The following is a 24,675-nucleotide window of genomic DNA, read 5'->3' as shown; positions in this document are numbered from 1 at the left end:
GTAAATAATGACTAAACCCTAAAGAAGATGGGGCTCATCAACAAGTTGATACGTTTAAAGTCCTACTGAGTAGATACATCATCCTGTAAATCTGTACCTGCATCGTGAAATGCAGGTCCCCGGGCAATAGAAAGGGGACGTCATCACATTGAATATACTGGTATGCAAAGCAACTGAATGAAAAAAACATGGCACATGAAATAACATGATAAAAGCTAAAACTGAAACTGAAACCTGGTCATGAACATGAATATCTGACATAAACATATATATATATATATATATATATATATATATATATATATATATATATAATGCTCATTAGATTTAACATGAGTAAAAATATCTGTGGGAGAGCATTAGTATAACCGACATGTAACCACCACGTTAACACGTGGCTTCTGATCTCTGCCCCTTGCCGGGGTACAAGACATGAACATGACATGAATGGATCCAAAATCCCTCAATGGGGAAAACATGGGAATCGTCCTAACTGGGCGGATCGATCCTTATCCTACAGTGGCAAACGTAGTTTCAGGCTATCTGAGCCTTCTCGGTTATCTGTGCAACTCTCAAAAACATGAACATGAATATAGGTGGTATCTGAGCCCATGGTTTTTCATAAACATGACTAGTAAATATGGATTGTAAGTATAATATAACATGAAAATAATTACATAATATAACTTGCATGAAAACATGGGGACATGTAGGATTTCCATGAAAATAAACATAATATTTCATAACTTGCATGTAAGAACCCGTGGAATGCAAAGTATCGATTTTCATGGATTACAGACGGATTTTCAATAACCAAAATGGAAAATTAGGAATACAACAACGAATATATTGTTCAAACATGGTAAATCATGTACATGAACTTAGGGTTATCATGAACTTGGCTAAAAATCCTAGTTTAGTGAACTCTTGCATATCATGGAAGAACGTGGCGTGGGGAAAAACAAAGATGTTCCCACACGTAAATAGAAGCCCGACATACCTGTAAACGCTCCAATCCAATGAACTAAACTGCTTCTCTGACGAAAAACACCAAAACTCTAGTTTTGAATCGCTTGAGAAGGATTTACCTTGGAAATCCTATGTTTTGGTTGAAGAATCATGTTACCATTCATGAATTAATGTTAGAGTTACTCAAAAATCGTTAGAACGATCTTACCTTGACGTGGGAGGATGAGGAGAGGAGGAAAACGGCTGCTTAGGGCTTTAGAACGAAGTTGGAATGTCTGATAAATGAATTCGAGTTAAGTGTTGAATTTATAGCATGGGGCATTTTGGACCCCCAGGCTAGCCGAGCGCGGTCTATGGCTTGCCCCTGCCTCGCTTTGGGGCGAGCTCAGCTAGCTCCCTTGTCCATTTTACACTTAGACAATTTTCTTAAATGTTTTCTACTTTTGGACCCCTACCTCGCTGAGCACTGCCCAAGGCGAGCCCTTGCCTCGCTTTGGGGCGAGCTCGGCAAGCTCCCCTGTCACTTTTATACTCAATCGATAATGTTCAGTAAAATGGGCATAACTCCTAACACAGAGCTCCGTTTAGGCTCCCTAATATACCGTTGGAAAGATATTTCAAAGGGCTATAACTTTTATGTTCTAAGTTTTCTCAAATTATCAACGGATTTTCCTGTAATTGGGATGGAAGGCAGACGTATCGAAAAATTAGTCGATTCTTCCGAATCTTAAGCACCTCTCTATTAGCCATTTTGAGACGATCATATCTCCTTGCTCTGAACTCTAATTGGCATGGTCCATATATGCCTGTAAAGGTATTTCTACGTACTACAACTTTCATTAGAAACCTTTTCCAAATTCTCAATGTATCAAGGGGTTATGGGTGCCGGAAGTAGGCTTGTCAACCACTTTCCTAATACGTACAAACTTTCAAATTTTTCGCTAAAACTCTAACGATACGAGTCTAACCTTAGTTCTAAGATACGGGGTATAACAGTAACTTACCTAAATAACTATATTTTAGGAATTCTTAACGAATCGTAACTGCCTTTTACAAATTTAGGGTTCGTAGATACATTAGGGCAATTCGCGTGTATTTGGATGTATTTCAATACATTATTCAGTTATATTCAACATAATTTGATGTCGTGTGGATTTTCATGTATTTGACTACATGCAACCTTAATTTCTTTGAATACATGTGTATTCAAAATAGTTGTATACCAGTACATTTAAATACATGACGGAACTGTGTATTCCAGTGTATTTATATTGATTTATCCTTTGTTTTGATTATATTTGAATGTATTCGAGCTCCGATTAGCAAGGTTGCCGCTGGACGTCGCAAGGTTGAATGTTTTCGACCGTATTTGAATGTATATGTGTTGACCCCGACTAGTATTTCACTGCTATAGAGTGTATTCGGGTTTATTCAAAAAACGTAAATCGGCAGTATCAAACAATGACAAGGGTAAATTTGTATACAAACAACAAAATTTCAAATACACTGTATTTACTCAAAAAAATTGTATACAAATATATGTATATTGATCATTCAAACAACACATACAGTCAAATACATCTAGTTTTGCCCAAAAATACAATCAGCCAAATACATATAACTTATATTTACACTAAAAAAATAGCGAATACCGTCAGATCTGAGATACAAGAAGAAGAAAAAGCCGTGAATTCCGACCAGACGGATACACTCAGATCTGAGAAAAAAATAATCAAATATATTTAAGAATCGAATGGGAATTAGGTTATCGGAGAAATCCATGTCATTTCACGGACAGAGCTCAGGGAGCACAAAGCTGGAGTTGTTGCGAAAGGCCAAAGACGGTGTCAGATTTGCTCACCGCAAATTAAGTATATTATGGTTGTATGTTGCCTCAAATTTATCACAAGATCATATGAACGAAATTCAAAATCATTATCATGATCACAACCAAAGGCTAAAACAAATTATAAGACTATAACGTACAGATACGTCGAGCTCCAGATTCACGAACACAAAGAGAATGGACCCGTTGTTTAAGTTGTTACCATTAACGTTACTGTGAGAAAAAATATAATGGTGGCAGAACTTCCGTCGGTGACTCGATGGTGGCGGTGGCGGATCTCATCGTCATCGCTTTACAGTTACGATCTTCATTATTTCAAATCCGATCAACCTGTTTGAAGGGAACTCGATCTCAACCGATTCAGATTCGGTGAAAAGAACTCGATCTCAATCGATTGTGTAAGGTTGGAGAACTCGGTATCCATCTAGCTCTGAGAAGAAGCCATGGATTCCGGAATCACCGACAGCTACTATAACCACCTTAGCTGCGGCGGTGCTAAGGACCACTACGTGTACGATGAAGCCAGAGCCGAGGGAGAAGAGAGAGGGAATAGAGAGAGAGAGAGAGAGAGAGAGAGAGAGAGAGAGAGAGAGAGAGAGAGAGAGAGAGAGAGAGAGAGAGAGGTGAGGGAGAACGCTTGATACACTGGAATAACCGTACATATTTGGTGTAGCTACGATATGTAAATTGAAAATTCACTGTAGCTACGAAAAGTAATTAAATTAAATAGTAGTTAATAACAATAAATACCTCTTAAAGTTAGCTATGCCATGTAAAATTTCATGTATTTTTCTCTTTTTCTTTTGTATTTAATGTTCGATACCTGTATTGGGACCCCAACTAATTTGGATTTGTGTCACGTTAGACTCATTTAATGGGAGGCGCTCTCTAACAGGATCTTTCCATAGTCAGTGTTTGAACTTGGGGCCTCGTTAAGCGTGAAAAAATCCTATCCAACTCACTACAACACTGTACAACTTTCATACTGAATTTAAGTTAAACTTACGAGTTGAATATGTATATTCTTCAATTATTCGAACTTGTTCAAATTTTGTACTATTTATTACTCCTATAAATATTTAAGAAAACTAAAGAAATAATATAAAGAAATTGAATTTGAGAATAACATAATAGATTCATGCAAAACGTCAAAGTTGTTTGAATTCATAATTTGACAAAAAAAAAATAACATCAATTTTGAAAATTTTGGAAGGTAGAACCCACTAAACAGTAAACACACTCATATGTGGGGTTTGATTTTGTGACAAATAGATAGTATTAGACAATGCATGGTTATCTTTTCCACAAAAATGATCTTTGGGATGGAAAATTAGAACCAAATCGGAAAAAATTGACATCTTTTTTCTCTTTTGTTTGATTTGTTGGTTTCTAATTTAAAAACAGATACAATTTTGTTCGATTTTGATTTTAAATAAATATTAACCAAAAAATTAAATCAAACCAACTATATAAATACATATTTAAAATAAGAACTTAGTAGCTCAATTGGTTAACTACCTAAACTTTCACCTACCTTATTGGTTAGGGTCGAATCCAGGTCGTAATCCCCTTCTTCATTTCCCTCTTCTCCTCCCCTATGTAAAAAAAAAAAAAAAATTTATTGGACAGAGGGAGTATATATATAAAAATCAGATTGCTTTTTATTGAAAATAATAGTACCCCTTCTCCTCCGCTATGTAATTTTTTTTTTTTTTTAAACTTTATTGGACAGAGGGAGTATATATATATAAAAATGAAATTGTTTTTTATTGTAAATACAATAGGAAAGGAAAGTAGCAAGAGTTTGGAGTTTTACTAACGTTACCCGAATAGCACCTTCCTAGAGACCGGGAAAAATAGCAGAAAGGAAAGCAGCGAATTGTGTTCCTTAGCTTATAGATCCATCCACAGCAAGGTCAAAATAGTGTTGTTTGGGAGGAAATGAGGGATTATAGAGATTTATAGGGATATAAATAATCTGGTTATATTATATCTATCATCAATCTGGCTAATTACGGAGGATTGAGGCCTCGCTTGTCATTAAAGCAAGCAAGTGTGGAGGAAGAAGACTCGGAGGAGTGTAGGCCTTGGAGAAAGAGGTTGTTATCAATGGGGGCATTTCATTGGTCATCTCTTCTCAAATTCACTTTTCTTCTTCTCCTTCTTGCTGCTATTGCCACCGCTTGTTTCACTCTCCCCGTTGAAAAGGTCCATTCTTTCTCTTTTTTTTTTTTTATTTACTTTCATCCCTTTTGCTTGTGATCTGGGATTTTGTTAACATTTACAAGTCTTTTTGACTTCTTTTGGCGCACAGGCGGATTTAGGATTTCTACAACATGGGTATGAAAGGAAAATGTTTTCTTACTTATTTTCTAGTGTTTGATAAGTAAGTAAGTAGTTCCATTCACAAAAGGGCATCAAGAAGATGCATAGTTACAACCTATAATGAAAGAAAAAATCATAAAAAATATCCCTTTACAGTATGTCAGTCTAAGACATGGGAACTAATAAACTCCAAAAATTGTTTACTATCTGCTTTTAGAGCTGTGGAAGTATCTGCATTTGGCTTTTGTATACAGACTATTTATGGTGAGGAATCATTCATTTGCCAATTTGGGGTTTTTACCGTCTGCGAATTGTCATTCATTTGCTAGGAGTCTTTTAGTTTGGCCAGAGATTTGTATGTCAGTTATAGGGATCTAGGTTGTCTTAAAATGTAAATCATTGAACATTTGAATGAAACAAGCCAAATAGAGCAGAATGGATATAGAACATTCATAAGCCAACCCCAACTAGTTTGGGTTTGAGATGTAGTTATTGTTGCTTCTTTATTAAGATGATTATCCTTGCGTGGATGTGATTTATTTGGTTGCACAGATCATTTCAAGTAGAGCTCTCAGCCTTGGGTTTATGTCTACATTGTTATCTGTGACTTGGGGTGGTGTTCAGTTCCAAGCAAATCTTATTTGCATCTTTCATAAATATGTCTTACACGAGCTGCGAGGAAAAAGTGAGCTTATTCCAGAGCCTGGAAAACAAATGTGTAATTTGGACTTTCATTGGAGTAATTGCTTGTTTTGCTGCATTCGATTATGGACCTCTTGCCAATTCATTCCAAGTGGAGTTGACTGTATTATCAAATGATATATGTTCAGAACTTCATGATGTAACTTACTTCTGGATTCATTTGTGATATTACTAGGTTGGATTCTCAAATTCCCAACTTTGGAACAATTTAAAATGGATAATGAATCAAGCGGAGCTCACTTTTTTGATTGTCGTTCTGTGAAATTCTGTCAATAAACTGGATACACTGGCTGTATGATAAGGATAACTTAGAGACATGTCTATGGAGCCTTGTTGATTCAAGTTATTTATCTCGCCATTGTGCTCTAAAATGCTTTTTTTCCAGATACTGAAAGATTTCTTGGTATGGATTGATCAAGATCTTGGTCCTTGGGGTCCGCTTGTCTTGTAAGTATGCTTTAATATATAAATGTTATCTGCACATTTTAAATCATTTCGTATATTTGATTTAGTAGAGTGATTTGAGTTACTTGACTAGGTGGGAAGGGATATGCATGCAAATTTGAGGTACTCTAGTTAATTTGTAAGCGTATTCCAAAGCAGTTAAAATGAACTCACTTCAACTAACGGCCGTGTGAGAATTTTAGTAGTTTAATTATAATCACGATAAGAGGTTTAGGAAAAATGTGATCAGTACTATAGTCGTGCAGACATTATGTTTCTGCTATGTGTGTGTGCTCTCAGAACATGTAGAGTTTCTGGTTTATCCAGGATCCAGCATCACATACGTGGGCTATATTTGTGTTCCTTTTTTTGTGGGGGTGGGGATGGGGGTTTTTTGGTGGGGGGGGGGGGGGGGGGGGCAATGGGGGAATTCAGCTAATCTTATAAGGTCTCCGCCAATTTTGTATCCTTATTAACCTGAAGCTTGTCCTTTGTTTAGACATTACAGAAGTTCATTTTTCCTCTTTCAATGCTCATTGTGATTTATTTTGCTGTTCTTTCATCCATTTGGCGCTTGAGTTAACTGTTATTCATGTTTATGCTGCTTAAGCTTCTCCCTTCTCCTTTTTTTCTCTGTACACACAGTGAAATGTGAATGCATAGAGTAAAAGCATTATGTTAGACATTGTTCTTATTCTGAAAGTTATTTTTTCGTGCAACCCTGCCAACATGTTCATGCACTTCTCCGAAAAGATAAAAACAAAGGAAATAGTTAAAGATATTCATGCATAGATGATTGATGGGAGTCTAATCCAGGGACAAGCCTTGTAAAATTTGGATGTGAGTCAGTTCTTGTTCTAATTAGAAGCATGATTACTGTGATTATCTTCATCTGAAAGGTCAGATAACTCATCAATCCAATTTAAGATCTTTCTGTCATACCTGATATTTTCAGGTGTTCCTACTTTTATCGGTGATTGCTGAATATTTTTCTAAGCATTGCTTTTATTTAGAATATCTTTTAGTTGTATTTTACAAGAGTGTTCCCTTGATTTGACCAAAAAGAAAATTATACAAGGGTTTTTCCTCAAATTGGTGAATAAGTTTTCTTACTTTAAAACGGTGCAATCAGCAGTGGAGATTTATGCTGATTTGGTTTTCATCATGCTGTTTTCTGTGTCTTGCAGGGCTGTTGCATACATTCCTCTAACAGTATTGGCAGTTCCAGCATCAGTTCTTACGGTAAAACTTTTGGTGTTTGTTGTTTAAGTCATGTCCCCCTCCAAACCCCTATTTTTTAGAACAGCTGTTCAAAATTCTTGTATAGCACATACTGACCAGTCTGTCTCTGCTGTACATGGAGCATGGACTTAGTTATAACTCATATTTGGATGGACAAAGTAATAATTTAATGAATCTAGATGTTATGATTTGTATTTGAACTCCGCATGGCTCCTGTTTTCAGCTAGGTGGTGGTTATCTATTTGGCCTGCCTGTGGGTTTTGTTGCTGATTCTATTGGTGCTACCATTGGTGCTGCCGCAGCATTTCTTCTTGGTAGAACGGTAAGTTCTTCCATTCTAGAGAGGGATACTTTGTTGAGCAGTTAGATATGTATTTCACTTGAAGTGTTGAGCAGTTAGATATGTATTTCACTTGAAGTATTCCTTAGAAGTTAGAACAACATGATTTCTTCCATAGTCCATTCGTGAGCCCTGATTGGCTATCTAGTTATATTACAAAAGCTGGACTACCTGAGGTACAAGGCTGTAGATTTGTCATTTTGGAAAATTTTTTCTTCAGGATATGGGTTTCATGTACAAACGATGTATTGATAGGGCATACTTTTTGTTACTTTTCCCTTCATTTTTCCTTTCTGTTTATGTATTCTCATGTCATACCCCTAAAAGGTTTGTTATGAACTGATTATTTGCGTTAATTGTTATTCTTTGACTGATATTTTGGCAGATTGGGAGGTCATTTGTCATTTCCAAGTTGAAAGATTACCCACAGTTTCGTGCGGTTGCAATTGCAATTCGGAAATCTGGCTTTAAGGTTTGTATGTCTCTAATGAAAGGCCCGAGAAGGTCCTACATAATCGTGTCATCTTCAGATTGTCGTTTCGGCTTAGAAGTGTGTCAGTAATATGGATATTAATTTCCAAAAAGAGCAGAAGTAACCTTTCACGTTGATTTGCTCTGATTTGACAGATTGTTTTGCTGCTCCGACTCGTTCCTCTGCTTCCGTTTAATATGCTGAACTACCTGTTATCTGTGACACCAGTTTCAATTTGGGAATACATGCTGGCTTCATGGTTGGGAATGATGGTAATTTTTACTCTTTCTCTCTCTCTCAGCCTGTCTGTCGGTCGTCAAAATTCTAGGTCAAAATGACTCATGGTTTTCCATGTCACATAGATATGGCCGTGGCGTGTGGTTGAGGTGTTTTTACAGTGGGAGTAAAGAACTATTGTCATATCCTTGTAAATGTAGATGTCATTTCTAGCTTCCCTTTAGCAGGCAGAGAATTGCTTGAGTTCTTCTACCCATCTACCCATCCTCTTCTTTTCCCAGTTGCCTCTAGGTCAAAATCACTCTCTTGGCTTGCCATGTGACATAGATATGGTCGTGGTGTGTGGTTGAGTTAATTTTGCAACGGGATTTAAAGAACACTTTTCACATATCCTTGTAAAAGTAGATGTCACTCTGGCTTCACTATAGTAGTCAAAGAATTACCTGAGCTCTGCTTTTATGAGTTGCTGAGTATGATTCATTGCAATGCGGTTTCTCAAATGCAATTTAAAAAAGTTAGTGGCATGAAGTTAGCAACCTCACCCCATCCCTGCCCTACTCATAAATTCATTAAAGGTGTTGTTTAAACTTTAAAAGCATGCGTGTAGCTCCAGATTTAGAGAAACCAAGCAAAACAGTAACCATAAACCTAATCGGGGACCTGTAAAGACCCATGTGGAATTGGATATTAGTAAATTTGCCTATGATATAAACGTTTTTTTGTTGGTAACTCATGCATATGTGCGAGGTTTGATCGGGGGAGGCTCTGTCCAACCCCTATATAATATATGCAGGGACAAGTTAAAAATCCTTGGTCCTTCCTCCTAGGAGAAATTTCCATTGGTTTATATGGTTGACTCACTGCTGGTGCTATCCATGTGAAATGAGCTTGATCAAAAAGTCATTTGTGGTATAGTAGGATCATCTGCATGCCTTGATTTTTTTAATAACCCCTGAAATTCCACCCAGACATCCTTCGCCACCCATGTAACTTTGCTTATTGATTGACGTGTTAGAAAATGGTCCTTCAGAGTTCTTTTTTCTTTTTCTTTTTCATATTAATATTTATTATTGATGAATCTATCTCTTTTCCTGTTGCAGCCAATAACTTTTGCCCTGGTGTATGTCGGCACAACTTTGAAAGATCTTTCTGATGTTACTCATGGATGGGGTGAATTTTCAAAAACCCGCTGGGTAAGAGCTAACTGACTATCTGTGCTATATACATTTAACAAATCTTGTGCTAATTTAATAGTAACTTTAGTCATGTTCGTACATTGTAAAATGATCTTTTGTGCTTTAAAGTGTATAGTAGTATTGTACAGGCATGTAGGACATGGACTAGTTAATGTAAGGAGCTGTGTTTTATTTTACTTCCACGCCTGGACAAACTTTAGAGGGCAAGGAACCCCCAAGGGGTGCTAGCAATCTAAGAGTTGGAGTGACAACCTTGGAACCATGGTTCAAATCCCAGTAGACGCGAACTAGATGAATTATTCCTATCCACCTAAGTCTTGGTGCATAGATTTACTAGGTACTTGTGTTAGTGGGAGTTAATGAGGCATCTCATAATTTATCTTGAGGGCTAGGAAGAATAAAAATGACCAAGGTCATATACGTAAACAAATGCCAACCTGCCATTGACTCATTTATGAAGTAGCTAGGAAGATAAACTAATGAATGCTTGCAAATAAACTGAAAAACAAAGAGGGTAGCTAAGTACGAAAGTCCTTACCATTCCAACTAACCGAAGCGATCTGTGTACTTGGTAACATTAGATAGTGTAAAATCAAAAATGCATTCAGGCAGGCAATTCATTCTAAATTGAACAATTCTTTGCACAATCATTAAGATGAGAGTTGATTCTTTGTATTAGGGGAATAATTAGGGCCCACAACCAAATTTTTCCTTATTGAGAAATTAAAGAGACAAGTTGCATTAGAAAAATGAAAAAAAAATGAAGTTGTTGCATTAGAAAAATGAAAAAAATGAAGTCCATTATTTTGTGGTGAACTATTTAAGTTAAAGTATTTCATTTGGGATGAAAAAGTATTCTATTATGGCAAAGATTGAGGGACTTGTGACTTAGGCTCGTGCCCTACGCCATGCGAAAATAAGCTAATATGTAAGTGGAGAAGAGTAGAGGGACAGAATCCACGAGTTTCGAAGGCTGCATTGGTCCTAAGGTTGGCCCTAGACAAATTTTTCGGTCATAAAAAATAAGTATTCTATTACGGTAATTTGATGATTGTCATAGAGAAATAAATGTGAAGGTGGATGTACACTTATACAAGATTAGAAAAAATTAGAAATTACATTTAGTAGAGTGCAAGTAGCACTAACAGATGATAAGACGAAAGAATGTCACTTGAGATTATATGAGTGTCCAAGTAGATCTTCAAATGCATTGATATGTAGGTGTGACACTGTGATGATTGTGGTGCTAAATGGGATGAGATAGACGTAAAATCATATGAAATAAAGTTCTCTCTCCAGGATTACATGCAAATTTTGCTAACAACAACAACAACCCAGTGAAATCCCACAACGTGGGGTCTGGGGAGGGTAGAGTGTACGCAGACCTTACTCCTACCAAGGTAGGACGGCTGTTTCCGAAAGACCCTCGGCTCAATAAAAAAGCATACAAAGAGGTCAGATAAGGCTAAGAGATTTAAAGCGGTATGAAAATGAAATAACACAAGCGACACAGATAACATAGGATAATCAAAGCACAGGAAATAAATGATAATAGCAGAAATCAGAGCACAAGAAATTATACTGCGATAATGCGACTACTAATAAGAAAGGATAACAAGACTATCTACTAGCCTTCTACCCTAATCTGAATCCTCCAAACCCTCCTATCTAAGGTCATGTCCTCGGTAAGCTGTAACTGCGCCATGTCGTGTCTAATTACCTCTCTCCAATACTTCTTCGGCCTACCCCTACCTCGTCTGAAACCATCCATGGCCAACCTTTCACACCTCCGCACTGGGGCATCTGTGTCTCTCCTCTTCACATGCCCAAACCATCTCAATGTCGCTTCTCGCAAATTTTGCTAAGAACAGAACAAATTAAAGTAAGGATCCATATGATGGATAAAACAACTATGTGTGTTTAAGACAATGTTATTTAGGTTTAATATTTGTCAAGAATCTATGTAGTTTCGTCAGAGATTAGTACGTAACTATTGGGGTAAGTGTGGAATTTGGAGAATCTCTAGTTAAAAAGAGCACTAAAAATCGCTTTATTGGGTATTGGGTGAAATGAGTCCAAATTGAGGGGAATGGAGATAGAGGATTCATATATCCGTCTCCAACTAATTTGATAGACGTAGTTGATTGATTGTTGATCTTTTTTAGTATTCAAAGATCATAACTTTGCCTTGTGGGTTGTTCTGTGTAGAAAGTAGTGCAATCATGATATATGGGAGGAATCATCATATGTGAAAACTAAATCAAAATGTTGGAGAAGAAAGCCAACTTCCCCTTTAATCCAGTCATTCCAAAGCTCCCCCACCACACACACACACATTAAAAAAAAAAAAATCTAAATGGAAATGTTGAACAGAGAACCAATTTTGATTTATATTTGATAGGTCTACCACAGAGGCGATATTGTTACTAAGAAGATTGATGAAAAATTATTAGGAGAAAAAGGATCTACAGATGATATTTTGTTGACTTATACAAAGCATATGATAGTCCAAGAAATTCCTTTGGTCGGTATTGGAAAAGAAAAGAATTCATGTCAAATATATGAATTTCATAAAGAATATGCATGAAGGAGCTGTTACAAGTGTGAGAACAATGGTTAGGGACGTAGGAGTTAGCCCTATTGTGGGTTTGCACCAAGGCTCTATGTTAAGCCCATAGCTGTTTATGCTGTTATGGACGAATTAACCAAGAAAATGAGGTACCATGAAGCATGCTCTTTGCAGATAATATTGTGTTAATTGATGAAATTAATGAGGGTGTCAATCACAAGCTTGAGTTATAGAGAAGTACTTTAAAGAGTAAGAGTTCTAGGATAAATAAAAGCCAGTGTTTTAAAAAGCGATAAGCCAAAAAAAACAACGTTTACCTGTTTATGGTTGTCACGGCCAAATTAATCAATGAGGTACCATGAAGCATGCTCATTGCAAATAATATTTTGTAATCTCTGAAATTAATGAGGGTGTCAATCAGTCAATCACAAGCTCGAGTTATAGAGAAGTACTTTAGAGAATAAGAGTTCCAGGATAAATAAAAGCCAGTGTTTTAAAAGCGATAAGAATGAAACAACAACAAGGTTCACGAGGCTTAAAGCAAAATGCGAGAAGTAAAGCACACATTTTTTTGAAGTGAAGCGCACGACTTACGAAAAATTTAAAATATCACATATATATGAATTTAGTATTATAATAATGAATTTGCAAGTAAAATAACTAGTTTTAGCATCCAATATATGATGTCAATATTAGTTCTAACTTCTCAAAGTTGCAATTCGAATAACCAACCGTTTCTCGTTTAGATCAACTTGCACGTCATGTTTTGAAGCACACCTAGCTGAAGCACTTGACTTCACCTATAAAGCGCGAACGCCTCGCTTCGTATCGCGTCATCCCTCCAAGCAACGGAGCAATGACTTTTAACAACACTGGTAAGAGTAAGACAATACACACATGAGAAGTTTAGCCAGCAAGATAGGAGTGAAGTTTAGATGAGATTAGATAAAATTGAGGTGCCTAAATATAGACAATTTAGATATAGGCTCAATGATCCAGGAAAATGGAATGATAGATGAATTTGTTACACATATGATTAATATAGGATGGTTGAAATGGACGAGCAGCACAAGAGTATTATGTGATAAGAAGACACCTTCCTCATGATGAAGTTGGATTTTGGGGAGAAATGGAGAAAGTGGATGAGCTTTTGCATCTCTTCTGTGAGATACTCAATGTTGGTGAATGGCAATCCGTGTGGTTTATTTGGTAGTTCGAGAGGTTTGAGGCAGGGAGATCCTTTATCACCTTTTCTTTTTATCTTGGTGATTGAAGCTCTGAGTAGGATGATGGACAGAGTGGTTGTAGGCAGACTTATAAAGGGGTTCAAGGTTGTAGTCGGGGGTGGTGGCATCATGTCAGTCACCATCTCTTATTTGCAGATGATACTTAGTGTTCTGCGATGCAAATGAGATTCAGTTGGACTACCTGTCAAGTGTTGACTTGGTTTCAGGTGGTGTCAGGGCTTAAAATCAACCTCAGAAAATGCGAGATCATACCCATTGGTGCAGTGGACAACATCGACTCGCTTGCCCAAGTTTTGCATTGTAGGGTAGGGGCTCTCCCTACTACTTACCTTGGATTACCTTTGGCCGCGGCAAACAAGGATCTTGGCATGTGGAATCCGGCCATTCAAAGGGTAGAGAAGAGGTTAGCAGGTTGGCAGAAGAGATACTTTTCCAAAGGAGGGAAGGAAGTGCTTATCAAGAGCACTTTATCGAGTATCCTTACTTATTGCATGCCCCTGTTCAATGCACCTATCGTTGTCATAGCAAAGTTGGAAAGGTTGCAAAGAAACTTTCTTTGGTATGCGGCGGATGGTGCTAAGAAATATCACTTAGTGCAATGGGAGACCGTGACATCTCCTAAACGGTAGGGAGGACCGGGAATTAAAGACTTGAAGGTGTTTAACATAGCACTTTTGGGTAAATGGTTGTGGAGATTCGGGATGAAGGGAGAAGCTTTGTGGAGAGAGGTGATAGCGGATAAATATGGAGTTATGGAAAGGGATGGAGGACAAATGTGGTTACTATGCCTTTCGGGTGTGTTGTGTGGAGGAATATAATGAAGGGATGGGAAGCCTCTAATGACAACATTATTTTTTAAGGTTGGGGATGGGAGTACAGTTAGTTTTTGGGGTCAAAACTCAAAAGTAGTGTGGAGATGTGGTGCTAAAAGATGATTTCTCGATTTTGTGTATGGTCTCTTGCCAAAGGGAATTGTCTGTTCAGCATGTTAGGGGGACTCAAGGGGATGGAACTCTTTGGGATTTGAGGTTCAGGAGGAATTTCCAAGATTGGGAGGTGACCGAGCTTCAGAGATTGCTAGCTTTACTTCATAAGCAATGCGAGCCAGTCGACAGACCTGATGCGTTGAGTTGGGAATTGGGGAATAATAAAGTGTTCTCTGTCAGGTCTTCCTATGAGAAGCTTCCGGCTAGGACGGAGGTTAGCTTTCCGTATGATTCGGTGTGGATACCTAAGGTACCAAGGAAGGTGTGTTTCTTCTCGTGGCTAGCAACACGAGGGGTGATCTTGACGGCGAAGAATCTTAGGAAACGAAAGGTTGTTTGCATAAGCTGGTGTTTTCTTTGTAAGGAGGTAGGTGAGGACGTGGATCATATCTTGCTACATTGTATTATGGTGGGATATCTTTAGATGGTTTGGCGTTTCCTGGGCTATGACAAGATCCGTGAAGGAGTTGATGTTCAGCTGGAAGAGTGGAGCTAGGAGAAGAAGGTACAAGGCTGGGAATGTTACTACTCTTGCTTTAATGTGGGTCGTTTGGAATGAGAGAAATAGGAGAGCTTTTGAAGGGGTGGAGATGAGCTTAGCTCAATTAAAGAGTAGTCTCTGTTCCCTTATTTTCTTTTGGTGCACCTATGTAGTTCCTATTTGTTTAGAGATTGGGTGTCTTTTGGAGAGAACCATATTTTGTAGGTTTCTCCTGTTTGGTATACTTCTTGTATATGGCCACCAAGTTGGCCTTGTTAATATTAATGAAACTTTTTACTTGGCTTCATAAAAGATGAAACCTTTTACTTGATCAAAAAAAAAAAAAAAAAAAAAAGTGATAGGAAGGCACCTATCTAAGTGAAAGCCAAGCTCTATAGAATAGTATTATGGCCAAATTGTTGTATGTGATTGAATATTAGGCTTCTAAAGCCCAAAATATCCACAAGATGAGTGTTTAGAGATGCGAATGTTAAGATTGGTGTACAGTCATACATGATTAGATACGATCACAAATGATCACATCTGTCAGAAAGTGCAAGTAGTGTACACACAGGCAGTGTTATCAAAAGCGAAAAGCGTGAAAAAAGCTCTAAGGTCAACTGGGGCTTTAAGCGCGCAGCGCATATAAAGCGTGGGCTTTAATGAAAAAAAGCGCAATGGTGCAAAAATACAAATATATATATGTTTAGTCCAAGATTAATAATAATAAGCATGAATAACAAATATATGGACAAAGAAATTGTAAAAATATTAAGATAAAGTGAAATATCAATCATCCAGTGTCACCTCCTCAAGAGAGGCTCATTGGCAAGGAAAAGTATGTCTTAGAGCCTTGATGACGACACTGAAGCGCACATAAAGCGAGGCGAAGCGCTCAACATGTTTTGAGCCTCGCTTCAGGGCTTAAGCGCGCCTTTGATAACACTGCACACAGGATAAATAAGAGAATATCACTTGATTTGGTTTGGCTATGTGTTACATAGGCCTCCAGATGCACCGACTCTTAGATGTGAAAACATGACGTTAAAGGTGTTAAATGAGGAAGAGGTAGACCTAAAATTACGTGGAAAAAAGTACTCTCAATAGATTTAAAATATGTAGGAGTCAAGGGGGTCATTTGTATATATGGAAAACAATCCGTATATATGGTACCCATTAGAGGCAAGTGCTTACTCGAAGACTCTTGGGGGTCATTTGGTTCAAAACAAGGGTATCCCAGGATTATAATTCTGGGACTATAACCATGATAGATTATTCCACCTTCATATGGGTGGATAATACTATGTTTTTGGTATAAATTTTATTCTGGTTTTACCTAATACCTACAATCAAACACTGGAATCTCAAATTTTATACTGGGATAACCCCTGTAAACAAGCGGGCCCCTAGTCTGTTAGAGATATAATCCTCAAGTATTGATTAATTTTTTTTAGAAGGCAACATTTATGTATATTAGTTGTAAACTGGACTCCATCCAAAATTGTGGTAGTCACCCATAATTACAATGTGACATGCATAGATGTCATTTACATATCTTCTTCGAAGGACTCTAAAACAGCAAAAATTGAAGCATGATCTTCTGAATACATCCCTTTACAACAAAAGTAACCTAGACACCTCATTTTTTAACTTCTGAGTGTTGCTAGTTTTATCTGCAAAACATCTTTTGGTTTCTCTCCTCCCATATTGTCTACCAAATGCAAGCTGGGACAATCGTCCATCTCTCTTTGTTACCAGACAGGTATCCTTCACTGTTCCAGCATATTAGAACTTCAGAAATACTTCTAGGTATGATCCATTGTACCGCTTAAATTGATGAACATCCTCCATAACTGTGTAGTTCCCTTGCAATGTAAAAAGAGATGATTAATTGTCTCTGCCTCCTCTCCACATATTTAGCACCTAAAACATAGTTGAAATCCTCTCTTGGTTAGGTTGTCCTGTGTCGGGACTGCTGCTCTTGCTAAGAACCAAGTAAAACATGCAACCTTATAAGGAATTTTCACCTTCCATGGCCAACTCTCCATTACATTGTTTGATGTGTTAAATTCCTTATAAGCTGATTTAAGAGAGAACTTCCCTTTCTTGTTTCCTTGCCATATCATATAGTCTTCACTTTCAGCTGCCACTTTGAACTGCTCCAGCTTCTTGTAATACCAATCTGCCAGTCTCCCAATCAATCAAGAGTTCTGAATGTGAAGTTCCATAATTGAGAATTCCAAACCTCTCATACTGTTGCCTTTTGTTGTTGATTTATACTGTGGATAAGAGGAAAGTGAAATTTTAGCGATCCTTTGCCCGACTGTCTTCATACCATAGTCAATTCTGAAACTGATCTTGGTGATGAATTTGGGCCAAACTTGATGATTTCCACAGACTGACTCCATAAGGACTTTTCATTATCTTGGTGGTCCACTTCCCTTCCATGTTATATTTCACACTAATTACCTCTTTCCACCCAAAGTGTCAGCCGGTGTTTGGATTCCATTTACCTCATTAAACTGATAGATACAACTTTTGTTCCAGTTAATATGCAAACCTGATATGGTTTCAAAAAGAATAAAAATCACCTCAGCATATCAATTTTTAAGTATGGAATATTGAAATATTATGGACCCAAATAGAGCATTTGTGATTTTGAGGATTCGCAAAGCCGCTCCCAACTAGCTTGAGATTGAGGCATAGCAGTAATTGTTGAACAGAAGAAATGGATCAAGTCATGACAGTTACAGAGAATGGCTAATTGTCGTACTTATTCACGGGGTCTATCGTTTGTAGGCTGTAGCCAGCTTTGATACCCGCTCAAATTGGCCAAACTTGCATGGATTGGGTTAGTAATATTTTTGATAGTGGGTTAGTATGGATTGGAATCATCCTCCTCCATTGAAATGATTTAGCCAGGTTTGGTCACCATTTTTAGGCATATTTTACAAAATGGACAAGCAGCTTATTAGTGCTTCTGAGCTTCAAGTGAGCATTAGATAAGTGTTCAGTTTCTACATTTGTAGTGTTTATTCAAATATCGTTTTGCCCTTATTTTTGGATTCTTTGTTTCGTTCATTCTTCAGTATTTTTAGAATTGACTGTCCTAATAGTTTCTTGCATATAGATGCCTGCATTACATTCGTCCTTAGTATTCACATATTTTAGATTTCCATATGAAGACAACTAATATGTGGCATAATATGTGTTCGGTTTAACTTAATGGTTACCTCATATTATGACAGTCGCTTTTTTTTTTGTTCTTACGTGTGGCCAGGCTATGATAATATTGGGCCTTTTGGTGTCTGGTGAGTCTCTAATACTTATAAATTGCTTTATTTTTTGTTATAAAGGTTTTGTACCTGTGAAATTATTGTAAATATTTAATATTTTCTTAAGACGTCCATATGTTGTTAGAAAGTGAAGATAAGTCGAAATCTTTTTCTAAGAGGCTCTTTAACTTGAAAGCTGGCATTCTAATGTAACTCGTAATTTGACTCGAATTGAATTAATTGGGGAAATGCTTAATGACCTTGACTTATAACTCTCTTAAAGCTTGAGCATACTCCTGCTTGCGTTTAGGATACCCTAATTTTGTCAAACATAGACGAACACTTAACTATATGCTGTACATAATTATCCTAGAAAGATTACTATACGTAACTACCAACGATAAAAATATAGTGAATGGGGTTCCATATTCATGAATAGCTAGGTTTGAAATGATCCATGTTACGGAACCAAGACAAACTATCTTACTAATAATATGAAGGGGTGAAGGGCCTCCAACGCCTATAAATAGAAGGTTTTTCCAGTCTCTATTTGGGAAAGAGAGACGGAGAGGAGGTTAGAATTTGGCAAAAACGTTTTGGGTGTACCCATGGATTCTTTTATAAGACTTCAAGAAATTTTCGCAAGAAATCTCTCAAGTAGAAGAGGAGAAGCTAAAGTACCATATGCAACTACCTTCCCAGCTATTCTAAAAGTATTCATCCTTCTCATCAACTGCAAATCTTTTCACACGAAACATCTTTTGCTCCCTCCAGCTTTTCCGTTGTGAAAGTCTCTCGGAATATTAATATGTAGTTATATACGTTAGTATTACCTGTTTATATTATTTGAGAATGTTGTTGTTAGTATAGAGCGCTCTCTAATCTAGCATTTCCAAAAGTATTCATCCTTCTCATGAGTGGAAATTTTTTCTCACCAAACATTCTTTGCTGCTCCCCCCCCCCCCCCCCCCCCCCAGCTAGTTTCGTTGTGAAAGTCTCTCGGAAATATTAACATATACTCCCCTCCGTCCCTAAATAAGTGTCACCTTAGCAAAAGTCACGCCCATTAAGAAAATCAGCAAATACAATTTGGAGTTCACTAAACTACCCCTATTAATTAGATTTTTTTTATTTTTAAATTGAGCAATATTAAAGAAGACTACTTTTTTAATGCTAAGGGCATAGTTGGAAACACTTGCCAATTTTTGCGTTGAATTCCTAACGTGACACTTATTTTGGGACAAATTATTTTTGCTAAGGTGACACTTATTTTGGGACAGAGGGAGTGCTTGAGTATTACGTGTGAATTATTTGCGAATGATGTTAGGATTAAACTATATTGCTTGTTGATGAAATGCCAACACATTTGAACATCGGATTTCAACAATACCGAAAACTAACCTGCTTGGTTGCCTGCATTCCAGTGTTTCTAATTATTTGTGTCACAAGAGTTGCGAAGGCTGCTTTAGAAAAAGCACTGGCTGAAAATGAAGACGTTGATGACATATTTCCATCGCCAGAGCTACCAACTGTGGCTGATTCGGTTGCACGTCTCGACCAGCCGCTTATAGTCAAGATAGATTCTGCTCAAGACAATCATGAAAAATAGGACTGGTATTATCTTTGTAAATTTCATACTTCTTTTTTCTTATTGATGATTTTGGCATCCCTTTGGTGATGCCTTTTCTAGTCTTCATTTGTACAGGCAGATTATACAAATGCATGTAGTTTGAACAGAAATTGAATTATTTTGTTTTTTGGGGCTACATTTTTAAGTCTATTGAGTCTTGGATAGCCATGACCTAAGCAGTGTAATAAACTCGAGAAATAGTTTTTTTTTTTTTTTTAGTTTTTTTTTTTTAATGTATTCTTGTCTACTTCTCAGTACTAAAAGAACCCTTTATCATGTTCTTGGTTTGGATTTAATAAGCAAATTGCTTCTCATATTCTGAACAGAAAATTAAGACAACTAATTGAACTGCATATTCAGTTGTGCATTGAATTCATGGGTTCTTCCTATGTTTGTGACGGTCATTTTATTGGAACTGAAACTTATGTGTGTTTTACGAAGTCATTTTTTCGATCCATAGAATGAGGATGTCGTGGAGGCGACTGTGATTGGCCTTGAATTGGTGCCACTTAAATGCATTTTTCATTCTGGATGGATGGTTTTTGTAACGAAAGAGTCACTCAACTCAACTTTGTGTAAGTATCACATAAAGTTATTCAATGCACCAACTACGATTGACTTTGATTTACGTTCAACTTAACAGAGTCACTGAAATTCGAATTGTGATACCACAGAAACCACTGTCTCCTTCCTTGGGAACATTTACATATGAATTTCAAGAAGTATATCATGTTCTTGCATTAGGCATGGTCCATTTTATCAATAGAACCATGTGTGAATACAAGAAGATACTTTTAACTACCAGCACTACATTTTTTTCCCTCTTTGTACTGATACAAACATCATAACAGGGGCACTAAAGTTTTTGGGGTGGCCTAATTTTTGGTAGTACTTTTCACCAAATGGCTGGTGGGTCAGGACCACAGTCAAGTCAAGTTCAAATATTCTAAAAAAAGCAATTCTTTGCCTGGCGCTGAAGTTTCGGTAGAAAGGCTAAATGTGTTTCTTATTGAAAAACTTATAATTAAAGTAAAAGAGATTAAAGAGCACAAGGGTAATCATGATAGATAAAGCAAAATCATTTGAAGCCTAATCAATAATTCAATATCGAATAATTCCTGGGGTACCCAACATCCTTTTTTCTTGCTTTTCTGACCCCAGGAAAGTTGCTACCAACAATGTCCTTTATTTTGTCATAGTGCAAATTATGTGGTACCATAAAAATAAAGACGGAGCCAAAATTTGAAGTTTATGGGTTCGGGGTTCTAATTCTTTAAAAGTACTGGGTTCTAAATTAATAATTTGTAAATATTTGAAAAAAAATTAATATAAATATATGATTCGGATCAAAGCTATTGAGTTGGGCCGAACCCGCGCCCGAAGGGCTAGCTCCGCCCCTGCATAAAAATGAAGGTTGGATATTGTTGGAAGGAAAATGGACATTTTTCTCAAACCCCTTGAGGTATCTCATGGCCACAGAAAATGCCCCTTCAAACTAAATTGTGACATAAACATCCTAAGAATTTTGGCCTATTGTGGTGTTAGCCAATAGTGTTAATTCAAGCTAGCGTATGTTTAGGTATACTTAAATGATTAAAATATTGTTAAGATTTGTTTATGATTTAATTACTAAGTTAATTAGCAGCTAAATACTATTTCCCCCTGGTTTTCTTCCACAACTTAATAAGATATTGAGATTCTACGATTGTATAGAAAGAAAACGTATGATTTAGTTAACAAACTTAAGAATTCTGTAATTTCAAAGTTTTAGGAGACACTTCTTAATCACTGATAAGATACATGTGTCTTTAATTATAGAATATTATACTATATATAAATCACGTCACTCCTAAAAATGTACAAATTGTGTCATAGTCTCCAGCTAATAAACTTAAATATTTCTTACTACCTAACCAAATGAGTAACATTTTCAATGGCCCACAAATCCAAGAATATCAGAATCACTTAGTAGGCAAAGTTTGGAATATATAGCAATTGGCTGAAAGTTACACTACGTATTATTGTTTTCTACACTACGTATTATTGTTTTCTCTAGACCCTTTAAAAAGCTAGCTATGGTGACCAAAAAAACTCAACATAATGAAATGGAGGGTAGTGGTAATTTTAGCCTTGTCTCTTTTGTGAAGTGCTTCAATGGGTGCAGAGATCAAGCTCAAGTCTCTAGTTTTGGGACAAGGATTTGGAATTTCAGTGATAAATCAATTGAATTGCAGATAAGGGTTGGTTCAATCTTGAAGAAAGTTCACACTTTGAAGCCAGGATCATCAAAGAGGCTAAATTCCAAGAAAATTTACAAGGCTTATATGCCTGGTAACTATAAAGGTGGAACAAAGAGTTTGCTTTACTATTATGATGAATCTTGCCACCCTTATATTTGGATTAATGATACAGGTTGTGATTTCTCAAGAATGGTGAAACAACAGTACATAAGTCTTGAAGATTTGAGGGATTGTTCTGAGATTAGAATATTTAGAGATCATCAAAGAGGTTGCATTTCAGTTAGGAAGAAGCCAAGAACAGAGCTTTGTTAACTGATTTCTTCTTCCCTTTTGCTTTGTAAGACAACTTTTTTCATTAAGATTTGTGATTTGAAAGCTTCAAGTGCTATTGTTGATCTATGTACTTGTAAAAACTATGACACATAGATCGTCGAGTGAATTTAATTGCTTGTTTTAGTTTTCTCCCTTAGATTTGTCATTTGTATTTGTAATTGTTGATTAGCATACTTAGAATGGATTACTTGAAAGTTTCCAAGTGGTGTTATATTATGGCATGAAACAGGGACGTCAATTTTAATAAACATGTGGCTGCTATGATGTTAACAGCTTGGGTGAGTTCTGACCATTCCCAACCTTTATGAATGGACTATGAAGGGATGTCAAGAGGTTCGAGTTTTTAGCCGGTTCTCGTTCACCTTCTCTATCTCCTTATAGTCCATTAGTGAGAAGGGCATATATTCATTACTGTCAAAATGAATGTAACCCAAATCAACTTATTTCATAGTCTCCACGCGACAGCCATGCGTCGCTTGGAGGGGAACAACAAAAAGCTCAGATTCGCGCGATTTCCATGCTATGCATGTGAATCCACAAATACAAAAGGGGATGCCAAGAAGAACGAAAATATATTATTTTTACAAAGTCTTTGAGAGCTTTGGAGGGGAAAATGTCTTAGGGCCTGGGATTCCATACAAGGTAAGAAACCAAATTATAGTTGTCTTAATTCGGATCAATTACATTAGAACTAACAAGAATCCATATGAAAACTCTGGATTTTCTTTCTATCTTGAGGACTCGTAAAGAACCGCAAAGAGCTAGGTTTGGGAAATCATTCTAGAAGGTAAAGTCCCAATGCTTTAACTTATTGTTTGTGAACTATTAGTGTTATGACAATACTAAGCACAAGATTGATAAAATTATTAATGGAATTCCGATGTCATAGCTGGCATGAACTTGTTATCTTCCTGTCATGCTACAGTAGATTCCCTGCAAAGATGGTTAAATTCTACTTCATCGGGGAAGATCCAATTGTAGTTAGAGGTGAAGCAGGAACAGATGTGGGTAAGTTATTTTTTACCTTAAGGCCAGAAAATTAGTGAACGACGGGTGTTTGGCATATCTAGCACATGTGCACGATACAAATGCTTACACCTCGATGCTTGAATCAGTACCCATCGTGAGGGAATTCCGGGAAGTGTTCCCAGAAGATCTTCTAGGGATACCGCCAGATAAGACTGTGAGCTTTAAGGTTTATTTTTATGATCGCAAGAACAAATCTAATCATAATACTTCTTGCAAGTTTTTCCACAAGTCCAAATCAAGAAGGATTGGAGGCTGGACTCAAATATCTAGAAGAGCATGTACAAAATGATGAAGCAGGAAAAAAAAGACAAGAGGGCCACCTAATCCTTTCAGAATATTCAAAACTCAAAGCCATGAAATAAGGAAGCATTATCACGGGAAAGGAAAAGACAAGATGGCAATCCAACTAATCAGAATATTTCATGGCCCAAAACAAGAAACTAGGGGATGCAATAAAAGGAAGCATTTTTTGGCCAAGTTGATGAAGTGCTGTTACTCAACATGTCAACAACAATTGAAGTCACTACAAGTCGCAAGATTCATGGAATTAGAACTCCCTTGGGTCACTCGTAAATTAGTTCCAAACATCTCCTGAACTAATCAGTCAAAGCTCCTCTCTAATGTCAAGTCAACGCATTAAAATTTGTTGAAGACAAAGAGGAAGATCACAAATAGTTATATTGATCAAGCTCTTTCATACTCGAAGACTTCACAGAAGAACATTACGCAACTTACCCCTAAAAAGGTTTATTCTCTTCCATTTTCTATAAAGCATTGTATTCTTGTATTACAAGTGTATCAAAAGAAAAATAAAAAGACTGAAAAAGAGAGAAGCTGAGTCAGAGATATATATAGTTTCTTTGGAGAGCTTGTAAAATCAAAGGGTAGAACTGAATTGTTGATGATGACAGAGAATTTTTTTTTAAAAAAGTTGTAATTGACTAAACACTGTAAAGCCATTAAGAAAGACGTGTGATCCAAGGGGATGAGATTAGGTACCACACTAGTGTGCGAACCAATACAAATTTTTTATTGTGTTTATATGTATTTTAATATTCTTTTATAATCATATATTACTTAAGATATCTAACCTTTCGTTTAAGGAATAATTC

General features: G+C 36.8%; 2 protein-coding genes across 2 annotated transcripts; both read left to right on the top strand.

Moving 5' to 3' along the window:
- Positions 1–4,581: 4,581 nt before the first annotated feature.
- Positions 4,582–20,170, top strand: LOC132644998 (uncharacterized). Its single transcript, XM_060361716.1, has 9 exons — positions 4,582–5,023; positions 6,228–6,289; positions 7,474–7,528; positions 7,752–7,850; positions 8,254–8,340; positions 8,496–8,612; positions 9,678–9,770; positions 18,337–18,367; positions 19,756–20,170. The coding sequence occupies exons 1-9, from the start codon at positions 4,925–4,927 to the stop codon at positions 19,938–19,940; spliced, it is 828 nt and encodes a 275-aa protein (XP_060217699.1). The 5' UTR covers positions 4,582–4,924; the 3' UTR covers positions 19,941–20,170.
- Positions 20,171–21,989: 1,819 nt separating this feature from the next.
- On the top strand, positions 21,990–22,736 carry LOC132644999 (uncharacterized). Its single transcript, XM_060361717.1, has one exon. The coding sequence runs from the start codon at positions 22,037–22,039 to the stop codon at positions 22,511–22,513; it is 477 nt and encodes a 158-aa protein (XP_060217700.1). The 5' UTR covers positions 21,990–22,036; the 3' UTR covers positions 22,514–22,736.
- The last annotated feature ends 1,939 nt before the right edge of the window (positions 22,737–24,675 follow it).

Source organism: Lycium barbarum, chromosome 6 (assembly GCF_019175385.1).
Source record: "Lycium barbarum isolate Lr01 chromosome 6, ASM1917538v2, whole genome shotgun sequence".
NCBI classification, from domain to species: Eukaryota; Viridiplantae; Streptophyta; class Magnoliopsida; order Solanales; family Solanaceae; genus Lycium; species Lycium barbarum.
Note: the sequence above shows the minus strand (reverse complement) of the source record. Positions and strands in the feature narration are given on the sequence as shown.